The 23,135-nt window shown below is 43.3% G+C and overlaps 1 protein-coding gene across 1 annotated transcript in view; it reads right to left on the bottom strand.

Moving 5' to 3' along the window:
- TTC39C (tetratricopeptide repeat domain 39C) overlaps positions 1–21,715 on the bottom strand; it is a 95,379-nt gene extending 73,664 nt beyond the window's left edge. Inside the window, exon 1 of the mRNA XM_077135784.1 lies at positions 21,534–21,715. Within this exon, the coding sequence (XP_076991899.1) occupies positions 21,534–21,691 (158 nt within the window). The 5' untranslated portion in view covers positions 21,692–21,715. The remainder of the gene's footprint in view (positions 1–21,533) is intronic.
- Between the last annotated feature and the right edge of the window lie 1,420 nt (positions 21,716–23,135).

The raw sequence follows: 23,135 nt of genomic DNA on the forward strand, positions 1-23,135 counted from the left end.
ACTACAAAACTGTCTCTTACTGAATATTCTTTTTCAAATGCAATTTTATGCCCTAAACACAGTGGTGAATGGCTAGAATTTTTAAAGACTTTCATTGATTTTTACGAAACTGTACTGTTCTGTCGCTGAGTACTTAGAAGAACTCTCCAAAATGACTGTTCTCCCCTTCAAATGTGTGGGGAGATTAGACTCCTGTGGATTACAGTGAAAACCACTTGAACCTAATCAGCCCATACTTACCTACATCTCTCAGCGCTGCCTGAGTTCCCTGATTTGAAGGTTGAAGGAAGAATCCGACGACTTCATCCCTGCTGCTCTCTTGGGGGCTGTGCCTTTTCTGTGGCCCAAGTTGGTTTAAAGAAATCACAGTCCCACAGGGCCACCTGAGTCAACAGTTCACACAAGCAGTAATCGAGGGAATGCTAAATGCTACTCTAGACGCCTCTGACCTTGCCTGCAAAAACACAACTTTTGCCTACAGGACAAGTGGTACCCTATGCTCTCTCTTTCTGGTATCTCCAAATCTGGGCTCTGAAGGGACAGAACTGGTTCAGTATATCATTTTTCCCGAAAATAAAGTAAAACAAGAAAGTGACATGTGCATAAAACTATTCACAACAGCATTACCCTGAACATGTGAAAACTGTCAACAATAGAAATTACCCATAAAATAACCAGATGGAGTATTCTGACCTAGGAAAATGCCTCCGGCAGATTTTAAGGTAAAAGCAAAAGTTCTGTGTACACTACAATTCAATGCATATGGGCAAGGAAAAAACTAAATGATTTGTTGCAAGGGGAGATAAGATTAAAGGTATTTTCATAAACGAAAAGCAGGAGTTGGGGGGACTAGTCATGACCAAAATTGTTCTAACTATCATGTGTTTTAATATTGTCGCCAAAATTCTCCCTACATTTATACACCTTTTACAGAGGAAAATGGAGCATTTAAATCAATTTGCTTCTAAGTACTCCCTGTGAGTCAGTTGTTGTTTTGATACAATTTTTCAACAGAATATATCATTCAGCCAAGAGGAATAATGGGATGACTGAACAATAAAAGAGCCAAATCCTGCATACGTGGGAGTGGGCTACTCACTTAGTGCCCAGCTGTGACCAGGATGGCATTAGCACCAGGAGAGGAGAAAACCCGCCCCAAAGGAAGGAAAGGGGTGACATTTGTACGACATCTCTCCCCAAGAGCATCTCTATCATATAGTGTAAATACGATTTTAAATGCATCCACCTAAAAAAAAAAAAATGCCTAAAAGTCCCTTGTGGGACTAGAGAAACAACGTGGAACTATTAAACCTTACCACCGAGGAAACCGGTGATACTCTCTCGGGCACTGGGGGCTCCCAAGTCAGTAGCCCAAGTCCTTGATCATGAGGCTTGCTTTCATGAAGTTTTATTTCTGCAGCAGAGAAGCGAAGTTTGTTTACCTATAGTTATGCCTAAGAGTTACTTCCAGAAAACCTCTTGTGTTGCTCAGATGTGCCCTCTCTTGCTCTAAGCCCAATTCTGCAAGTAAAATCATTACCCTCCCCTCTATGTGGGACCTGACACCCAAGGGTGAACATGACAACATGGGGACAGACTCCCAGGGATGACCCTGGCCCTAGCATCATGGGATCAACAATGCCTTCTTATCAAAAGGTGACAAAATAAGGTATCAGTGGCTAAGAGAGTCCAAACAGAGTCAAGAGGCTATTCTGCAGGCTACTCTAATGCACGGTTCAGCTAGATATTGCTAATTACCACAGTTTGCCAAACCCCATCCAAATCTATTTCTGTTAACCCTAAAAAAACACCTAGGGCTCTATCTGAGATTCTACAAAAGTTTCACATACTTAGATGACTTTCCAGAAACCTACAATCTCCAAATGCTTTCTAGGCCAGATAAGTCCTGAAGCCTAGAGAGACCAGCTTCTCTCCCATCCCATATTATCCACACCCCTTGCTAACATGAAAAAGTTAGAACGGGCATAGCCCAAATACCCCTAAGATTAGGAGAAGGATCAAAGGAGGAGGAGAAGTTATAACAGAGAAGTTAGGATTTAACAAATGAGTATGATGGCTGAATCATTATATTGATATTTCTTTTAGTCTCCAGTGTCTTAGAGCAGCTAGAAGGAAAAACCTGAAATTGTGGAACCATAACCCATCCCAAATTCTGAAAACTGTTCTATAACCACTTGTTACAATGTACTTTGAAATTTATTGTTTTGTATTTTCACAATAAAAAATGTTTCAAAAGAGCCTATAAGATATCAAATATCTTATATTTTCTTCTAACATGAATTATTACTTATATTTAATTTTTTTCATTTATAATAGTGAAATTTCTCCCTACCAGCCTGACTCCACCTCCCTTTGCCAAAAAATAAATAAAATGCTTTTTTTATAAGGATTTCAATGAAAACTGAGTTTCAAGCTAAACATACATGCCTTGAACATAGGAAGTCAGTACTAAATAAAATAAGCCTTGAAATTCCTAAATTCCATGGGATTTTGAGGAACTGAATGTAGAAATCACTTCCCTGTACTGGTGCTTGCAGGAATATTGGCTCGATTTTTAAGTGTCCTTTATTTCAAGTTCTGCAACTTTAAGTACGCTGTAGTAACAACAGATAAGATTAATTTGTACTTTCTGAAATTAAGTATGTTTATCAAATACACTGAAGTTACGTCTTAACACCAATTAGAAATGGGAAACTATTGTGGCGAGTTACTTGGCGGTCTCCATCTCGACTTGAAGATGCGCAGCAGAAAAAGAGAAAGGAATGTCTGGGCTGCAAATGCGAAAGGACAATAAAAGTTCTTATCACTCACAGATTCAAGAGCCTGAAAGATTTCTCTCTACTCCTAAAATAGAGCAAAGAAGGGCAGTGGCATTTTTAGCACCCTGTTCACGGAGCATTCATTCAACAAATATTCATTCAAATTTATTAACGAGAGAATCTGGGCAGTGCTACAATGGCTCAATGGCAGAATCTTTCTTGCCTGCATGCTGGAGACCCGGGGTCAATTCCTGGAGCTGCCCATGCCAAAAGAGAGAGAATCTACCACACGCACAAATAAAAAGGTGGCTCCGAATAAGTGATGGAAGAAAAACTGTAGGACAAAGGTCCCTATTTAGAAGTCTCCCATTCCCTTAGATGGTGGCTGAGGAAAATAATATGTAAAAACAATCACTTACGAGATTTTCTTGGCATGATTCGTAGTAGTTATTATTTCAAAAGGAAAAATTTAATTCTGAAAGCATTAGTTAAAAAGTACTTTATCTGTTACATAAACCATACACGCTACCACACATATACTCTAGAGATTTCATATGTAATTGGATAGCAGTGGTAGAATATTCCCTCCTTAATCCTGTTACAAATCAGACCATAAAATTCATATCTGGGTTTTTTCCAAACATGTGAACTCACTTCCCTAGTAACACCCGTGACTACTGCATTCAGCAAATGCCCTCCTCCAACTCTCCTGAGCAACAGGTACAGTTCCCTGGGCCCAACTCCAAAGCCCCTGCACTCCACTAAACCACATCTAATTAACTAAGAAAATTCCCCCATTCTAAAGTAGCTTCCTATATACACGGTCCACTCTGCACCTTCTCAGCGAAAAATTTAAATGTCAGCTCTATTCAAGCCAAAGAATTAGGAGGGTGCTTCAGGCACCAAGCAAAAGCAGTACATTTCACAAACAAGTCAAAGAAATAGTTGAAGATTTTCCAAGTTGTTCCTTGCCTCCATCCACAGAGTTATCTACGAGCCAATTATAAATTTTCTTTTAAACATTCCTATCAAAAAATTGTTTTAAAAATGGGATATTTAGTTTCAAAAATCACATACCACATTATGATTTGCTAGTGTCTTTCTTCAGTTTAAAAAAAAAAAAAAGGAAATGAAACGTGACCTCTCCTCTATATAGGACAACAGGAAAAACTCTAAGGAATCTAGCTGTGTTCCTCTCATCCATTCAAAATTTGTTTGATCGGCACCAACCCCACTGGGAAAAGGGGACTGAGCTCAACCCTCCCTGGCCTTCACGGAGCCCACATGGCCCAGTCCGGCAAACAGAAGGAAGCATTCCAAAAGACCCTTCTGATAAAAACTGATAGAAAATGGGGAAAACCCGTTGTGAACTGTATTCACAAAGTCGTAAGTGAGTAGCCTTTTTCGTCGTATTTTTCGTGGATTTTGAGAGGCCCTCTCCAGCACTCTATCTGCTGAAATCTGAAAAAAGCTATTTGCCATCTTCGATGTCCTCTTCTCTTGTGTTCTTTCTTAAAAGCATATATTAATAAGCCTCCAATCACTATCGCATCTCTAAATTTTAATTCTCTGCCGAGCACTGATTACTATTTGTATTCCTCTCATGACTTATTTATTCATCTGAGTAGAAGCCCCTTGAGCGTGCGGACCCAGGCTGTGAGCTCCTAGGACAGCACCGACATAGACAGATATTTAATAAGATTTAAATGCAACCACTTAAAAGTCCACATTTCACAATGACATGTCATCTGATGAACCGTCCTCCACAGGGTCAAAACAAAAAGACTGGCCATAAGATCTTAGTAAACCTAAAGCCATTAAAAAAAAAAAAAAAAAAACGCTTTTCCTAACAAAAATGTGCTTATTTCCTTTATCAGAAGGAATTCCATGAAGAGGCTCTCTTCCTACTTTTGAGGTAATTCAAAGGGTCATCCCGGAAGTCTTTTTATCTGACAGACATCCTATCTCCAAAAACATTCCTCACCAGTCATTCTGTCCATGAGCGTCTGGAGTAAGTCTAGCCTTCTGTTCAGACTGGTCTTTAACGTGTGCCCACCCTTCTGGGAATAGAGTCTGTGGAATACCACCAGCACATCCCAGCCCTGCCACAGGCCAGGGCCCCCTACCCCCAGGCCAGGAGGGATGGGTCCCTGGAGAGTGGGGGCCAGGACCCACCACTGCCCCGCGGCTCCCCGTGTGTGAGTGCTGACCCTTATCACTATTTCCTTTTACACAGCTGAGTAGGTGACGTTCAGTGCTTCTGATGTGGCCTTGCACTGTCTCAGAGAGATGTCCTTGTAAATCACTATCTGGAGCCAAGAAGCTTCAGAAGGTTCTCACTGGAAGCAGATATGCCACCAGGCACGGGAGGGATCTGGGACATGCCGAGACCCTGGATCTTCTCCCTACATAGCGATAAGATAAGCGGTAGCCTGGAAGAAGACGTTACTATAGCTTGAGGGCAGATAATGAGCCACCCTCAGAGGCACCCTAAAAAAAAAAAACCCACCACCACAACAAAAACAAATTTCCCACGGAAAACTGTTTTTAATATACACATTTCTAGGACGCATCTCCTGCATGTGGCAGGATAGTCCGCAAAGCCCCTCTGGCAATTTAAAATAGACTGGTTCTACAGCTGAATGACCAAAACAGAATTTCACTTTTTAGGCTTCCTGATATCCAGCAAAGGAAAGCTGGCAGAGGCAGGGCATCCTTAGAACTCGCGGGAAGGGGGAGAGACGGGAGTGGGAAATGGAGGGAGAAGGGGGAGAACGGATGTTTTGGGAACAATGACAAAGAAAAATGGTGAACAGGACAGAGAGGACTTGGCCTAAGTGGGAGGTTGGGGTGGAAGGCTGCTTAAGTGGCAAGAAAGAGAGAAAGGGAAATGAAAGCCAGGGCAAACAGTTTGTCCCCAAGTCCTCTATCTTTTAAATTCCAAAAGATGTGAGTTAGAACAAATCTAATTAATATGACAGACTATTTATTAAGTTGATGATTTAAGAAATATCTCCATAAAAATTAAGCTTGTCTACCTACAAAGACAGGGGAAATTTAAAAATAACTCCATTTTATTTCCTCTTCCATTATTACTTTAATCCTGCAAAATTTCAAGGTTAAGATAAAAGTGATGGGAAGGGGAAGAGCATGCTCCCTTGCCTTGGGCTCTGGCCCATGGTGTCCCCCCTGCCTGGAGCTCTGACCTCCCACCCTCTCCCCTTGCTAGCTCCTGCTCACCCTTGGGGACTCAGGTCACTGGTTCCTTCAGGTGGGACAGGGGCCTCCTCTGGACTCTCCCTGCTCCTCAGCCTTCACCCTGGACAGCACTGCGTGCACAAGGTCAAGGAAATACCCCACCTTCTGCAGCATCCTTCCCTCCAGCACCCAGGGCCTCACACAGAGCCTGGCTTCTAGAATGTCCTCAACGAATATTTGCTGAACAAATCAGTGAATGAATGGAGGAATGAATGAATGAGTGGTTGGACAAATAAGCAAAAGAATAACGAAAAAAAGAAAGGGAAAGGAATATCTGCATGTTATTATTTAAGGTGGCTGTGTAACAAGTGAAATGTTTCTATTTCTTTTCAAGTTATAAAGCTGTTTCACTGAATAGAAAAAAAAGTCACTAAAACAATGCCCAGCATACAGGAGGTACAATGTAAATATTTATTGAATGAAGTTGAGGAATAATGAATTGGTCTAAATAAAGAAAAATGTTTTCTGTGTCTAAATGCTTGTATTTTGGGAGACTCTGGAGCATTCAAAATGTTTAAAATGACTTCCCACATTTACTATTATTACCGTTCCTTAAAACAACATCTTAAGAAACTACCTCTTGAATTGTTCACCCTCAGGAGCCTGAAAGTAATTAAAGATGGCATTATAAAGGCAGCATCTTAAACTAGGGCTATTTTATGATATAATTATAAAATCGTCTCGAATTGGCAAACTACTTGAGAACTAGAAAATCATGTGTTACTACCCTCACACTATACATTTTAACAACATACAAATTTGTTTGTATGGTTGCTACCCTCACACTATACATTTTTAACAACATACAAATTAAATTACATGGTGTTCCACAGAGAATATATATATATATTTACCTATAGACTAATAATCAACTTCAGCCTAAAACGAACTCTCTGCATTTGAAAAGCCCACTTAAAAAGAAGGGGAAAAACCCCTCAAAATAGCAATCGTTGCTATCTGAAAAGATAGATACTATTACAATTTTTTAATGAAAAAATTTATAGTACACAAAAAGAACACAGTATTTGTTCAAATAAACTTGTATTAGTAAAGCTGATTGCTATTCCAGATGCAAAGAGGTAAAAAAAAAAAAAAAGCTACCTGTTTTAGCTAAAAACGTACATTTAATTCAAATATTTATCACATCATTTTTCAAAAACAAGTAATTCAAATCAAAATGGTAAGGTCTTTAATTTCCTACTGAGACTAGCATGATTAGCCACTGCCTTCAACCTCACCTAAATTAAAAGGGCAATGAGTAAAAACACCTCATTTATTTAGAGGAGTCAGAGATAGGGTACTTATAAACGTCAGCAAAATCAATCAATTCATTTTCGCAAGCCTTTAACTGCTTATAGAACTATATATTAATGTTTACTGATAGTTTATCAAGCATTTCAAAATGGCAAACTATAACATTTTGGTAGACATATGTTATGCATTAATATTTCAAAGAAACTGGTTTATTCAGTCTCACACAGACTATTAAATACAACGCTATGTTTTCAATTTATACTCGAGAGGCATTATCAGACAAAATCATACATATGAGTAACAGATAAAACCCACCTAAGAGACCTGTTTTAATAATAGAAAGAAAATATTTTTGCTAGATTAACAATGGTTGCAATGATAGTCAGGGAAGCTACATTAGAGATAAAAATTAGATAGGCAATGTGTATAACAAATGTGACAATTCTTCCTGGTTTGGTCAATAACCTATCACATGCTTTCATATGCTATCATTCCTCTCCCGGTCCTGTCTCCAATACAGAGCTCTTATATTTTATATTGATCTGTTAGGATTCCAAATATTAACAGTAAGAGACGCCTCCTTCTTCAATCCTTTTATTAAAGTATCAAATTAAGGGTTTGTTAACATAAGGGTTTGGTTGGTACATGTACATGTTATAACATGCACAGGCTTTCTGCTCTGTATGCCATCTGCCTTGCTGCTGCTGCAAAAAAAAAAAGAAGGTAGGAAGGAAGGGAAGAAAGGAGAAGGAGATGGAAAGAGAGGAAAAAACTTAGACTATACTGTATCATAGTCTAAAAATAATGAGTGACATGATAATTTTAATAAGAAACATACATTTAAAGTAGGATAAGTTGTATAACCATTAAAAACTCACAATTTATTAGGAAGAATTCTGAGATTCAGAAAATACGTATCAATGCAAATTTACGTCTTAAACTGTGGACTCTACTAATGTGAGGTACTGAGCAGGCCAGTGTGAATGTCGTGCTAAAACTCTATGTATTCTAGAAGCTAAAACTCAGGAATAGCTAAATATTTCAGTAACAACTATCCATTAAATCATGTGAACTACAAGTCAAATTATTTTAAGCAAAAGAGCGCACATATAGTTCATTTTTTTAACAGATGCATATGTCTATATGCATTAAAATATACAGCATAACATTTAGAAGGGCTGGAGGGAATGAAAATTGGTGCAAACTTTTGGGAAAGTGTGTCTGTATCTATATCTAATTTCAAGAGACTTAAACATATTTCTTAGAATTTACCCTAAGAAAAAGAAAATGCAGCCAAAAAATTCTACAGAGATGTTCACTGTAGTATTACACATAGTAGTAGCAAGAAATAAAACTAAAATGTTGTAGAATAGAAGATGTTAGATAATTTATATATTCACATAGCAAAATGTATTTAACAAAAAAAATTTAATAACTAAGGAAATACGTACACCAATGAGTTTGAAAAAACTCAGACTCTAGGAAATGACCTATGGTGAAAATTTAATTTGACTGTGGTCTAGCCGTGTGACTTCTAGTTGACATATAAGCAGCCTGTTTCCTCATCTGCAAATTTGATGTAATTATACTGCTTTACAAGGATGTAATAAGTAAACAAGAAAATGTTAAGCACACAATCAGCCAGCTATTACACCACTGTGTAAGTGAAAAAGCAGAATACAAAGTAACATGTACAGTATGACAAACTGATATAAAAGCATGTTAACAGAAAGAAATACCCTAAAATGGTATTTATGAACAATGGGAATAAAGGGTGGTATTTTTCTATTTTTCTCACTTTTTTTTCTTATCCAAATTATCAATAAGCAGCATTTATATCCTTTACAGTTTGAAAATTTAATAAATATAAGGCATTGTTTTAAAAAGTGCATATAAAAGTAATTTAAAACATCAAGATTTAAATGTCATCCATTTATTTATTCAAAATACCACAAATATTTTGGGCACCCATAAGTGTAGAACACTGCTGCAGGCACTGGGCTAAGGCCCCTGCTCACTGAGCTTATGTCCTAGAGAGGGGGCAATGAAAACACACATCTCTAAAGCAGCGATTTTATAACTGGTCCCATAAGCAGCTATAAAATGATACTCTTGGCACTTATTACAGCCTTTCAGAAAACAGAACTTAAGAGCTCAAAACTTCAAATTATTAATTTTATTTTATAAAGTCAAAAGAAGCCAGTGTGTTGGAGCAATGCTTCTCACACATTTCACTCCGCATATAAATCACCCCCTTGTCAAACTGCAGATTCAGTAGGTCTGGAGAGGATCTGAGTGTCTAACAATATCACCACTGGCATTATGAAATGGCATCTATGAATCTGATTTTAAAAGGAAATACTTTTACTCATCTCTTTCTAGTCACCAAACAGTTCCTTGGATCTCTTCCCCACCCACTGCCCACCTTTTTTCTTGAATTCAATCCAGTTAGTTTCACTATTATTTCTAGTAAGACATTCCAATAACACCAGTTTCATTTCAAAATATCATTGCTTGGTGCTTTTTATAATCTATGATACCTAAACATAATTTAGAATATAGCCCAGAAAAATACAGTACTACCATTTCAAACTACCTAAAACTGTCCTTGTTATTTTTTTATATATAAGTAATAGGCACAGAGCACGCACCCATGGAAGGTCAGTCAACCTCTACTCAGCTAACCCTCTATATTAACCAATATTGGAGGGAAATCCACAGACGCCTTTTGCTTAGTGAACACTCGAGCTCTTCTGTGCCTGCTAAGCCATCCACGTACTGAAGGGCCCGTGTGCTTGTGCCCAGATATGTTTATGCCTTTTGCCCTTGTTAATGAAATTATATAATTCATTGTTTATTTGCAAACAGACAAAATAAGGATACAAAAAGTGTTATGTATATGAAAAATAATTAAATACTCTGAAAAGCTTCTCAAAGACAGGAGACTAAAAAAAACTGCTTTAGGTTTAGTGGGGAGAGAGAGAGAGAGAGAGTTAACTGCAAGGTCCCGCAAAACCGCACAGCACCCTGAGCTCCTGCTCCACGTTAAAGACCCGGCACGAGAAGTCACACATGGCATCACAGATGTGGCTTGTGCAAGGACAATCTGAATGAAACACCCATAAGCAAACCTAGGGATGAAGCCTTGGCTCAACATCAAACGTCAGAACAAAAATGTTTACTTGTTGTTCTTTCATTTTGATAACTTCCTGCTTTAACTGACTTTTTACATTAAATGATCCCTAGGGGTCCTGAACCGCGTGGATAAGAGGACTCCAATACATCCAACTAGCTGCTTTAAGTCCTTTTAATATGCAGTAATTTCTTTCCCAAGAGAGTTAAAACACTTTGTGTAACATTTCCCAACTGAGGACAAATGGGTAAAGACACTGTAACGTCACTTAACCTTCAAATGTGTCCCCCCACCCCGCAGAGCAGCACCATCTAGCTTGTGATCCCAAACATCCTCAATTCCTCCTTCTCCCTCTTTTCCCACCAACCAACAAAAAAACAAACCAAAACGAAAGTCTCCTAGTTCTACTGATTCTTTCTTCTCCCCTTCCCTCACTAGTTTCCACTGGGCTGTGGTAATTGCTGCCTGGCCTTCTTGCACATGGATTTACTGTGTGCACTGCCACTAGAATGAGCTTTCTACAACAAAAATCTTGCATCAACCCTCTGCTCACCAACCTCCAATGACTCCCTACTGCCCGATGAACAGGGCTCTGTACAGAACATGAACTCGCCTCCCTTCCAGCATGAACCCATCATTCCTTATACCCCGCATCTCTGTGCGTGGGCACAGCGCCCAGTGCCCCCTGAATACAGCATATACCCAGCCCCAGGCCACTTCCCTACTCCCCAAGGCCCTTCCTCCCTCACCTCCTCCTTTCTCATGGCCCTGGGTTCAAGTCCTCCTTGCTCTGCCACTTGCTCAGTATATGACCTTGCAAAATGATGTCAAAGTTCTAAGCCTGTTTCCTCATCTTTAAAACAGGAGGAAAAGATATCCCCTAACTCGCAGGACAACAGGAAAGATGAAACAAGAAAATTAATCCGATGCAAAACACTCGGCACAGTGATGGCTGTACATCCTAAGTCTCAGGTATCCCTGATATATTACTATCCCCAAACCACAGCTCCACACGTGTTCCAAGCTGCCTGGCTCTTCCTCGGTGACAGGAACTGGACCTTATTCCTCCATTATCTCCTCTCTGGACCCACCACAGGGATTTCAACACAGAATGCAGCCAATAAATGCGTGACTTAAAAATCAAAACGAGAACCTGATTTTAAATAAACAGAGCCTTCCACAGAAGCGGATTTTGAAATAGAAGAGATGAATGTCACCAGACACAGATTCTTAGAGGATTCAGGAACCACGGATGCACAGCCCAGTAAATGCCAAATTCCTGAGGTATTATCTACAGACCCCAGGCTGAGGCCCCACCTGCAGGGGAGTCTCAGTATGCAGCCTGAGGGATGAAAAGAACTAAAAGTTCTTTTACCTGATCTGAGTATCTGGCTTCCACAGTCACCGAAAGTATGTGACACACAAAGGCCACAGTCTTTATGAACTCCTAGAAGCACACCACGTTCACAATCACAACCCTGCCAACAACCACCCTTTATTACCAACGTGCTTTTGTGTTCAGTTTTGTACTTCTAAGAGGGATCACAGCCAGTATCTAAGTGCTAAGCTCATAATACCAGTGTTACCATAACCAGCTAACACAATAAAGAAGGTCTAATATTTGCATTCCTTCGAAAAAGTGAGAGATCAATTCTTAGTCTTACCTAACATCCTAGGAAGACAGTTTAAGTGAGACCCAGCAATGCTAATTCCCACTATCCCCAGACAAATCTATTATAAGGGACCCCATATTAGACGAATGAGGAGGTGGCTGGCACATCCAGTGGGACTCCAGGAAAACTCATGTTTAAGAACAGGAATCATTTAAACATTGCTCACTGAGCACCTACTACCTGCTATACTTTATGCCGGGGGTTAAGGAGACAACATGAACAAAACAAAGTTCTTAATCTCAAGGAGCAGTGCCTAATGGGGACAGTACCATGATAGGGATTACAGGCAGTCCCTGCTTTACACAGTAGTACAGGATCCCCAAAAGACCATGCAAGCTGCAACTGTGAAAAATGATCTTAATAATGGCAAAAATTATAACTGCTTGGTGGCCTTTAAAATTTTTTGTCAAGGCAACACAAAAACTCGCTTACTGTTTTTTAGGGAACATATGAATGTCAGATGTGCAGTGACCAATCACAGGTTTGAAAGAAGTGGCATCACTGGTCAGCGATCATGATGTGTCTGTTGTACACACAGTGACTTGTAGCCTGAGAGTCAGCAGCCAGAGTCACTACGGTGACTCTAGTTAATACGCAGTGGCAGCTGAAACGTGAACCACACTCCTAGAGGCACTTGTGTGATTTAAGTGAACTTCAGGCACACTGGAACTGAGTAAGGGAAGTGCTGCTGGTGTATAGTTACACGCTGAGGTAAGGACCCCACAGGAAAGTGCCAAGATTTGAAGAGAGTGCCCAGCAAAGAGACTGTGCTGGAGGAACACGGAAGGCTTCTCCATGAAGGGAGGCTGGAGTGGAGGCTGAAAGATGTCCAAGACTCAACTTGGCTCGGTGCAGAGATTCCATGGGCAAGGAGGGCCCTGTCTCAGGCACAAACAAGGCGAAGTCAAGAATCTGAAGGAGGACGATGTGGCTCGAGTACAAAAGTACAGAACAGTGCAGCAATGCAAGATAAGGCAACCGAATTACAGCAACGGTAACCTGACAAAGCATCACTAGTTCTAAATGGTTTCTAAAACCCAAATCACTGTCCATTTAAAGCTACTTTACTTTTCCATTTTTATATGTCACCCTATGAAGAGAGGAGCTAGGCGTCTTATTTTATACCACAACACAGAAACAGCAAATAAAATGATGTTTAAATATAAGGAAAAATGCATAGATAAGGCAGTACATGGGTAAACTTGCAGCAAACCAAGCAGGGACAACTGTGTCACGTAAATCCTGTCAAAGACTTTGGTTCTAGTCCTAAGAGCAATGGGAGGCTGTATCAGTTTCCTGTGGCTGATGTAATAAAAATTGCCACAAGCTTGGTGGCTTTTTAAAACAACGGAAACATCCTCTCATACTTCTGGAGGCCAGAAGTCTGAAATCATTTGCACTGGGATGAAATGGAGGTGCTCCCTCCAAAGGCTCCAGAAGAGAATCTCTTCCTCACGGTGGTCGCCAGCTTTCCTTGGCTTTGGGCTGCATCTCTCCAATCTTCAAGGCCAGCTTCTTCACATCACCTTTTCCTCCGTTTCAGATCTCCCTCTGCCTTCCTCTTAGAAGGATATATGTGGCTGTATCCAAGGCCCACCTGGATAATCTTCCATCACGAGTCCCTTAACTTAATCACACCTGCAAAGATGCTCCCCACCCCGCAACCCCCTTTTTTTTTTTCTTTAAAGCATATAAGGTAGTGCTCACAGGTCTCAGGCCACTAGGACATTGTGTTCTTCTTGGAGGGAAGGTGTCATTTTTCAGCCTATCAGAGAGGCCATGAAAGGGTTTTTAGCAGAGAGGTCAAATAAGATCACATCATCAGGCTTTCAGAGCTGCTGACAGCACCTGCTCCCTTGACTGCCATGAACCGAATGGCAAAAAGTTGAGTTGGCACATCTCTAAAATACCCTGGCGGGTGCACGGGTGGTTCAGTGGTAGGATGCTCACCTCCCATGTGGGAGACCCCAGCTGGATTCCCAGCCCATGCACTCCCAATAATAAATAAATAAGACACCCTGGAGCCCAACATCCTCAGCCACCTCAGAAGTCCATGAACACCTGGAGAGGAAGTACAGGTAGTACTGTCTTCACCATCTCACCCTCACATAGGCCAGAAGGAGAAAGAAATGGAAGCAATTTCCATGTAACCTAATGCAGGGTAGAGGTAAATAAAGGATGCTGCAGAAGCATGGAGGAGTCGAGAAACCCTTTCATGGAAATCTGAGTAGTGTCTTGACAGGCAAGTCAGAACTAGTTAGATGACCCCAAATAATTCCAGCACACAGAGTGGAAGAGGAGAGGGGAGAGGCAGGAGGAAGGCAGGGGAGTAGTGGGGGCCAATCACAGGACATCTTCTGCCAAGTCAGGAGCCTGGACTGCATCTTGCAGAAGACAGGGAGCCACCAGGTATAAAGCTTGGGGCGACACACGACTCACCCAAGACAGGCTTCTAGGGGGTTACTGGGCTGGGTCTGTGTCAAAGTGTGGCGGTCACATCCCTCCAAAATGGCTTAAGCAGCACACAGATAAGCATCTTCTGCTGAAGTCACATGAAGACAGTACAGTGCAGTGGTTAAACACACAGACCCTGCAGCCAGATGGTCAAGGCTCTAGCCCAGCTCTCCTACCTACCACCATGAGGCCTCGGGCAGATCATGCCACATTTCCATGCTTCCACCCCTCCATCTGGAAGATGGAGATAACATGAGCACCACCCCCTTTTGGAAAATCGTGTCACGTGGAGTGCTGGGCATCGGGACTGGCCAGCAGTGACATTTAGTATTTACCATTACGTATTCATTTTTATGAGTTAAAATAAATAAGTTGCGCAACCCACTGGTTTCACTCATATTAAAGCACTGGACAAGACAAAATGTTAAGGTGATTCTTTTTGAGGTAGATTTAAAGGCTACTAAGTAAGCAGTACTTCCTTGAAGGAAGGATCTGCTCCTAATCTTTGGGTCCTGCAAGTGGCAGACACTCAAGTATCTAATGCCCACGTTTTTAAAGAAATGTACTTCCTGGCTCCCCAGGGGCTTTCTCTGTAATAACTGACAGTTTTACTGTAAGACAGGGAAGTAACCACCTGTTATACATATTTCTCGGGTCCTGAAATTCTTGAGCAAGAAGGAAGAGATGGAGAAAGCAAGCTTAGCTGGGGAAAAGGGCTTAGATGTAAAACCTTCAACCCTCTTTACACAAGAATAAAAGCCCCTATGTCAATCCTCAACTCGAATTTCAAGAAGCCATGACTTACCTCTCTTACACAACACATTTATGAATAATAAAAATACGTATTCGAAGTCACTTGTCAGAAAATGGAATGCATTTTCCCCATAAAAAAAGGTTTTACGGGGTGACTAGATCCCCAGGGTAGCACATAAAGGCCTATGTAATTTCAAATTTGACATTCTGCATACTCATGCATTTAGGATGTTGGGAACCGAGTAAAGGAGGACGAGTTGGCATGAGACAGACATGAGTTCCTCCCCGCCCCACTGTAGAGGTAACTATAGGAAAAGTTTTAAAATAACAGATAGGTCCGTCTTTGCTACATAGCCAACTTCTTTTCTCTGTTTCTTTTACATTGTCTCATCTCCTTGCCTTCCTCTTAGCCGCAGCCTCTTCAAAGCCCTGCTACTGTTGCTGAGTAAGGAGGAGAGTTACCCTGGCAAAGGGGCCTAGGATGAGAAAAATGTTATTTGGGGAGCAAAGACTACCTGTGTCAAAGGTTAGGACACCTGAACCCCCATGATGTGTTTGAAGAACTACAAGCAGTTTTGCGTATCCAGAATATAAAGTGCTCCATGACTCAAACTTGTTTCTCTTTCCCTTTTCTTCTTGTTTTCATCAACGCTTCATTCCCCTCAGTATAACTCCTATTAACTAAGTCAGGGAGAGAAGGGAATCCCACTGAATTACCTGATAACAGTGCATGTGGCTTGGAGCACACAAAAACTTCTAAGGGTTATCTTTAACTTTGTGTGTTTCTACCCATATACCCACATCCCATATAAGTTCCTATAAGTTTTCCCATTATTCTACAGGTAGCCGCATTTTTTAAAAGAATTCCAATTAAGCCAAAAGAATTTTTAATGGCTAGTTAATCGGGACCTTTTCAGACACTGCAATAATTGAAGAAAAAGTTATGAACCTTTTTACCCACACACCACTGAGTGGAGGAGGATGGAAAAAGTGAAGAGATGAGCTTCCTGTCTGTTCTTCATGCCAGTTCCCCTAAACCATTTGTTTTTCATTGCTTCCCCTTTTCTTGCATTTCTGTATCTATGGACGCTCCCAGCGACTCCAGCAGCAAAGCAGACACACACTGCTGCCTGCGAGCGCCCAAATCATCCGGAAAACACCAGTGGCCTGCAAGCCCTTCCTGTCCTCCAAAGCATCTGCCACAGTTTCGAGCAGGTGCTCAGAAGTGTACTGGCCCCAGGTCTGTTATACACGCTTTTTGCATTTGTCCAGGAAGGATTATGGTTTGGCTTGTACTCATGGTCCCCAAACTTTTTCTGTAAAGAGCCAGAGAGCTGCATGCCACCCATGGTCTCTGTCACAACTTCTCAACTCTGCTATGGCTGTGCAAAAGCAGCTGCAACGAGGAACCAAATGAGTATGGCTGTGTTCCATTAAAACTTTATTTACAAAAACAGACAGCAGGCCAGATTTGGCCCACGGGAGGCAGTCTGCCAACCTCTGAATTACACTGAGCCATTTCCATGGTAACACTGGCCCCCTACTCAACATGCTCACAAGATAAGGCGGCATGTCATATGGCTTTGTCATCTGTACCATAAGCTACGTTAAACAACCTAGAATCCATACATTCATTACACATACACATTACCTACCATGACAATTTTTGGTTCTTATTTTTCATAGATTTTGCCATCTTTACAATAAAAACTAAATGGAGAAGAAAATTACCACAATCCATAAGACTGTCCTAATTCTACATCAAATCCTTATTCATTCATGCACATTTATCATCAATGAACATTCATGAAAACATATGTGCTCTTTAGTTTATTGAAATTGATTAAACATGACTTTTTAATAATACCTGCAGCAGAAATCAGAGACGGTGTTGGCAGGGATAAGAACTGTGATGTCTGAGGGTGGGAAAGAACACCAGGGATTAAAACAGGGCATGATGTCGTCGAGGGGAAGGAGACGAACCCTCAGGCCTGCAGACATGAGAAGGCAGAAGTTCACTGTGGCCTGGAGCGCCAAATGCCTCTCACCCACCCTGCTCGATAGGTTTCCTCACTTGCCAGGCCTCCCATGAAAAAAAAAAAAGTAATATTTCAAATTCGGGCAGCCAGAAAGAGAAAAGGATGGTGACCTTAGGACCCGGAGGAGCCAAGAGTTAATTATGGACCTGAGGGCCACCCCCTGAAGGACAAAAGTCACCCTAAAAGTGAGGTGACCAGATACTCAGCAGGGAAGGGACCCAGAAAGTAAATGCTGGCTCACTGGAGTCATGGACCAACCAGAGGACCGAAGAAGAAAACACTAAGTGCAGACAAAACCATCGAACGTGACACCCAAACGACAGCCACAGCTCGCAGCGCCCACCCCGCTACACCCAGCGTCCCTCGTGGCCGCATCTGGCTTTTTCAGTTTCCTCTACTGGACTTCCATTTCCATTCACCACCACCCATTTTCTTCCCTCACTTCACCCCAATCCCTGCTCACCCTTGAACTGACTCACTCCTACCCCATCTTTAGCTCCGACATCGTTTCTTCCAGAGTCTTCCTTCGAGCCTCCTCGGCTGCTACAGGCGCCAGCGGACACGGAAGCGTCCACCAGCTGTGCCAGGCTCACCTGGGCCGCAGCACCGATAACCCACACCTGCCTTGTGCACGTGGCCCAGCCTCTTGAATCACGTGGCTGAAGGTCTACGTGCATTTCACACGTGCAAACATCGACATGGTGTGGGGCTCAGGAGCCCAGGGTGGGAGGTGAGTACTGCTGATCAGGGCTTCAAGTCCTAACCAACACCAAAATCAGGAACTTGATTTTAGGGGGTCAGTACCATGGTTCTTAGAAATGTATGTCTTTAGGGACAAAGTGTAAAGGCTCTGAAGCAGCCCAAATCTGTGCTGACCACAGGAAAAATATCTCAAAATGCCCCAAAGTGCCTGATGGTAGGTCAGGGCAGCTCATTACCCTGTAACGAGTATTCCTATAGTTACAATACAAGTAGCAGCTACTCTTTGAAATCCCAACTACACAAAGTCTTATAACTCAAAAGAAGGCCTCTACTGTACATTTATTTCTAATCCCACTGCACAGGATATTAGAATTATATAATTCAGACCTCCCACTAAATCGGCCCTGGCTTTCAGGACAATCTGTTTCTACAAAGCAACCACTGCTTGCTAAGTAGCTGCTGCTAAAACATTATCTATCATTCCAGTGATGTAGCAGGAGAAAGTGACCTCCTTGCTTTAATAAAAATGTTACTGTTACTCTAGATATAAAATATGCTTCCATTGTTAAACTGTAACCGTGAGATGCTGGAAAGCACTAGAAGGGGAAGGGTGCTGCCTCCAGTCCTCAGAAAAGGGACAGAGCTGGCTATTGGCTTCTCTCTCTCCCCTAGATAAACGGAGCTAGAGGGGTTTCTAAGACGTGAGCTTAAAGCTGAGCTCTCCTGCAGGCCATTTAACTCGGGAAGAGGAAGAGAAGTTTCCAAGCGCATCACATGACCTTAAATCTTGTCAATGTACTATGTGAAGCTAACTCTAAATATAAAAGCTACAAGCACACAGGATGCTTTACCTTCTACTCAAACCACACGGCCCAGAAGAAAGCCTGGTAATAGGGATGAAGGCAACACAGACAAAAGCTAGCCAGTGTTGACTGAGCGCTGAATTCCGCCAGGCACCGCGGACTATTTGCTTTCATTCTAACAGCCACCTTACCAGGTAGGAACTATTACGGCTACTCCCACTATATCAACAAAGAGACAAATTTTGAGAAACTGTCAGCAGCTAGAAAAGCGGCAAGAGGAGGACTGGCAGCCTGGTTTCTGGGCACAGTCCATGTCCCGACCACTACCCAGCTGTGCTTTCCAAACATATGCACGAGAGACACAGTTTGGGAGGTGGGAAAATGTGGCGACTTTCCATATCACAAACAAATCAAATGGCAGAAGGGAAAGCTGACGAATAATGCTCCACTGTCTGCCCCTGTCTTCCTGCCTCCCACCAACCCTAAAGGGCAGCTTTTGCAGTTGCTGGAAAATAAGGTCAAGGGGCAACATTGCCAAATAAAGTACATTTAGTAGGAGAGGCAGAATGATATCATGAAAAGAGCTCTTGAGTCAGAAACCCAGGGCTTGTGTCCTGGTTCATTATAAACACTGAGTCCAGTCCCCTGATTATAAAAAGGTCATGATAAAACACACTTCACTATCGTTGCCATTAGAATAGTGAGAATGTAAAAGAATGTACTTAGTACAGTGCTTGACAAAGAACAAGTACCACAAAAGTTCTTTTTTTCCCCCCCTTCTTTATCTTCAGTTTCTACTTCAAAATACAAGGAGACAGTTCCTATCCAAACCCTGTAAATCCTCCCCAGACTCCTGCCCTATTCCTTATCCCCAACATGCTGTCCCACAATGAAGTACCTTGAGAGGTTTTTCTATCATTCATAATCTGCCCTTTATTAACAGTGAATAAAATGGTCTAGATAAGACAAGAATACTGGTTTTTTTTCTTCCGGCTTTCAATGTAAAGGAAAATGCAAGGTATTATCAAAATATAGTAAAGCAGTATAGAAGAAAAAAATACCATTAAAATAAGTATCACAGAACACTCCAAAGCAAAAAATATGGACGTATGCAAGTACCTTGCTCAGAAACTAAAGAGAATACATCTGATCCTAACACTTTCCATCCCACCCCCTCCCACAACACAAATTAGACATCTTAAAAGGTCACACATGGCACAGTACAGGAAACATTCAAACACCGCTTTTTTTCCCCCTTTCTTTCTTTTTTCCAGGAGGGCTACAACTAAACAGGGCAAGTAAATATTTTAAATCTACCCTCCATCATTTCACATTTGGTGAAACTCTGGCTACAAAATAGCCTTGTCTGCTTTAAAGTAAAAATTTCTGAGTAAAGCTAAGAAATTTTTCAGTTTCAGACAGAAAAAAAAAAAGCTGATACAAAAGTGAAATGCCTTTGCTGACAAGTTCTTAGTTATGAGACATTTGCTCTGCCACGAAGAATCTGGAAGTTCCACTAGATGGAAATCTCCAATATCTGAGGCCAGAAAACTTGAGGCATTAATATCTCACCCCATCTGTCTTATCTCCTTATCTAACAGATTGCTGCATGCAATCGCAACTCACATCTGCCCTTTCAATCCAGCAAAACTACAGGGTCGAAAAAAGTGGGAGGCAAATGGCTCTTAAACATCTATAGGACGGCTGTTAACCAGCCTCTTTAAGTCCCATCCACACGCAAAGACCCACTCACAAACGTGCTTCCTAAACCAGAGAGCACAGGCGTTCCCAATGGTTCCCAATGAAATGAAGGCCCCTCCCACATCGAGCAAGGCGGCTACCAGCTTTCAGTTATTTCGCTTTATTGTTTAAAGCCAAGCTAAAAAAAAAAAATAAAGTGAAACGCCTGTGCTTTTCTTTCCATTCTTATATATATTTTAAAATCCTTCCATTTTCTTTTTCCTTCCCCTTAGAGAAATCCACAATAAATATGCTCCCTTGAAGACATTAGGAACTCATTTAAAGGACTCAGTTTTTTAGAAGCGAGATGAGCTAGCAGAGTTCGGTTGAGATTTTTTTTTTGAATTCCTGTACTCCAAGGCAATTAGGTCTATCTGTTTTCAAACAAGAAAAGCATTTGGCATGCCCATGATGCAAAGTAATGCGAGGCGCGAGAGGGCGGCTCCATGCAGCCAGCGTGCCCAGTGTCACATAAAGCTCCCCAGCCAGCACGAGGATAGGCCCACCCGCGAGCGGGGGGGGGCACATCCCGGGGAGCCCCAGTCTCGCTGCTCCCTCAAATCGCATCCGGTCCTAAAGCAAACGGGCGCGAGGACCCGGCAGCGGGGGGGCGACCGAAGGACCGAGAGCCTGACAAACCCTGGGTGCACCTCTCGGTGGGCGAGGCCGCGGGAGAAAGTGCGGGGACTGCCGGCGCGCGGCGGACTCCGGCGGGAAAGACCACCCCGCGGCGTGGGGGAGGGGGAAGGGGCGCTGTGGCAAGGGTACAAGACCCGGCTGTCAGATCAGGCCTGGGAGGCGACGTGGGTACCGGGGACAGGGCCGGGGATTCGTGACAGACGGGAGGGGGGAGGAGGCCCGGGGTGCCGCACGCGGGCCGAGGCGCGTGAAGCGGCCACGAGGTGTGCGTGGTCCCGGCGGGGGTCGGGGCGCCTCGGTCCCACCTGTATTGTCTGAAGAGCTGGTCCGACTCCCTAAAGCCGTTGTTGAGCAGCATGTTGATGCCGGCCAGGGCCAGCTCCGCGTCTTGCAGGGGCGCCGCCGCCGCGTCCGAGTCTCTGTTGTCCCGCTGCCGCGGCCGCTGCTGCTCGGAGCCCGCCATGGGCGCGCGAGGGCCTGCGCAGGGCTGCGGCGAGCAGCCGGCGACAGCTGCGGCGGCGGACGCGGCGAGGGGCCCGGCTCTCTGCACCCGCGCGCGCCTCCACCCGGCTCCACCTGCCCGGGGCCGAGCGGGGAGCGCGGGGGAGGGCGGGCGGAGGGAGGAGCCGGCCTGGTCGCCGCGCGTCGGAGGATGTGGGCGCCCAGGCCCCGCCGTCTCCCGCCGCCGCGGGGAATTACTCAGCAGCCGCCGGCTGGCTCCAAGACTCCGGCTCGCGCTTGCACCGAAGCTAAATCCGTTTCCGGGTGCTTCTCACCCCGCGGAGCCGGTCCCGGAGGGGCCACCGCCCCCGCTTCCGCAGCCTCCGCAGCCTCCGCGCGCCCCCGGATCAGGGTCTCCACTCCGCGCGCCTGGAGGCCGGATTGACACGAGGAGGCCGGGGGAGCCGTCCCCTCAGCCGGCTCCAAAGGAGTGACCCTGGCTGCAGGGCGGAAAGCTGAGAGGGGCCCCGGGAGGCGGGGCGCGGAGAAAGGGAAAGACCGTTGGAAAAGGAGTCGGGGAACTCGATCTGGGCCGCTGCCAGAGCGCGGGGCGGGAGGCGGGTGCTTTTGCACTAGTGCCCGAAAACCCGCGCAGCCGGCGCTCGCCACCCCCAGCCCCACCCCGCCTCGGAGCCCTCTGGGTGTCCGCCAGTCTCCAAGGAGGTGGGCGGCAGGGGCGGGGCCTTCGGGCACCTGCCGGAGCCCAGCGCTGGGGGGACAGAGGTGAAAGTCTGGGTTTCGGGGTACCCACCCATCGTCGGCCCGCCCCAGACAGTTGAGCATGGGGCAAGAGGGCAAATGGAAGCCCAAATAACATACACATTTTAAAGTTATAAATTAAGCTAACAACTTGTTAAAGTGTGTTCTAGTCTCACCCTGACAGTTATACCTTCATACCAATAGAATAGAAAAATAGGTGTAAAGCTATGGTTTTCCTATGACCGAATGTCAGCAAAATATCATAGATGACTGAATTTAATCATTTTTACGTACGTCAGAGCGTTCTGACCATGGGTTCTTGATGTCTGGATGAGTAATATCACAAACAGTTTATACATCATTTTGTTTCTCCATTTAGAGCAAAAATCGTTCTTAAAATTTTAGCGAGACTCAGATTTAGAAATAAACCATTAATTTTAAATATGTTCAACGTTTTAAAGAAATCAATATGGAAAATTATCACAGAAAAGATTACCAAGTAATTTAGTTTCATCATATAGGTTGCTATCCCGCATTTTGTGATTTTTGCCATCCCTTGCAATAATACCTAAGCCCATGCAGTATCTCCAAAGTTATGTTCAGATTTAAGATTAATGTGAAAGGGGGGAAAGAAGTGTAACTAATAAAGTATCAATGACAGAGGGAGTTCAAATAGAGTCAAGAGGCTATTCTGGAGGTTGCTCTTA

This window comes from Tamandua tetradactyla, chromosome 18, assembly GCF_023851605.1.
Source record: "Tamandua tetradactyla isolate mTamTet1 chromosome 18, mTamTet1.pri, whole genome shotgun sequence".
NCBI classification, from domain to species: Eukaryota; Metazoa; Chordata; class Mammalia; order Pilosa; family Myrmecophagidae; genus Tamandua; species Tamandua tetradactyla.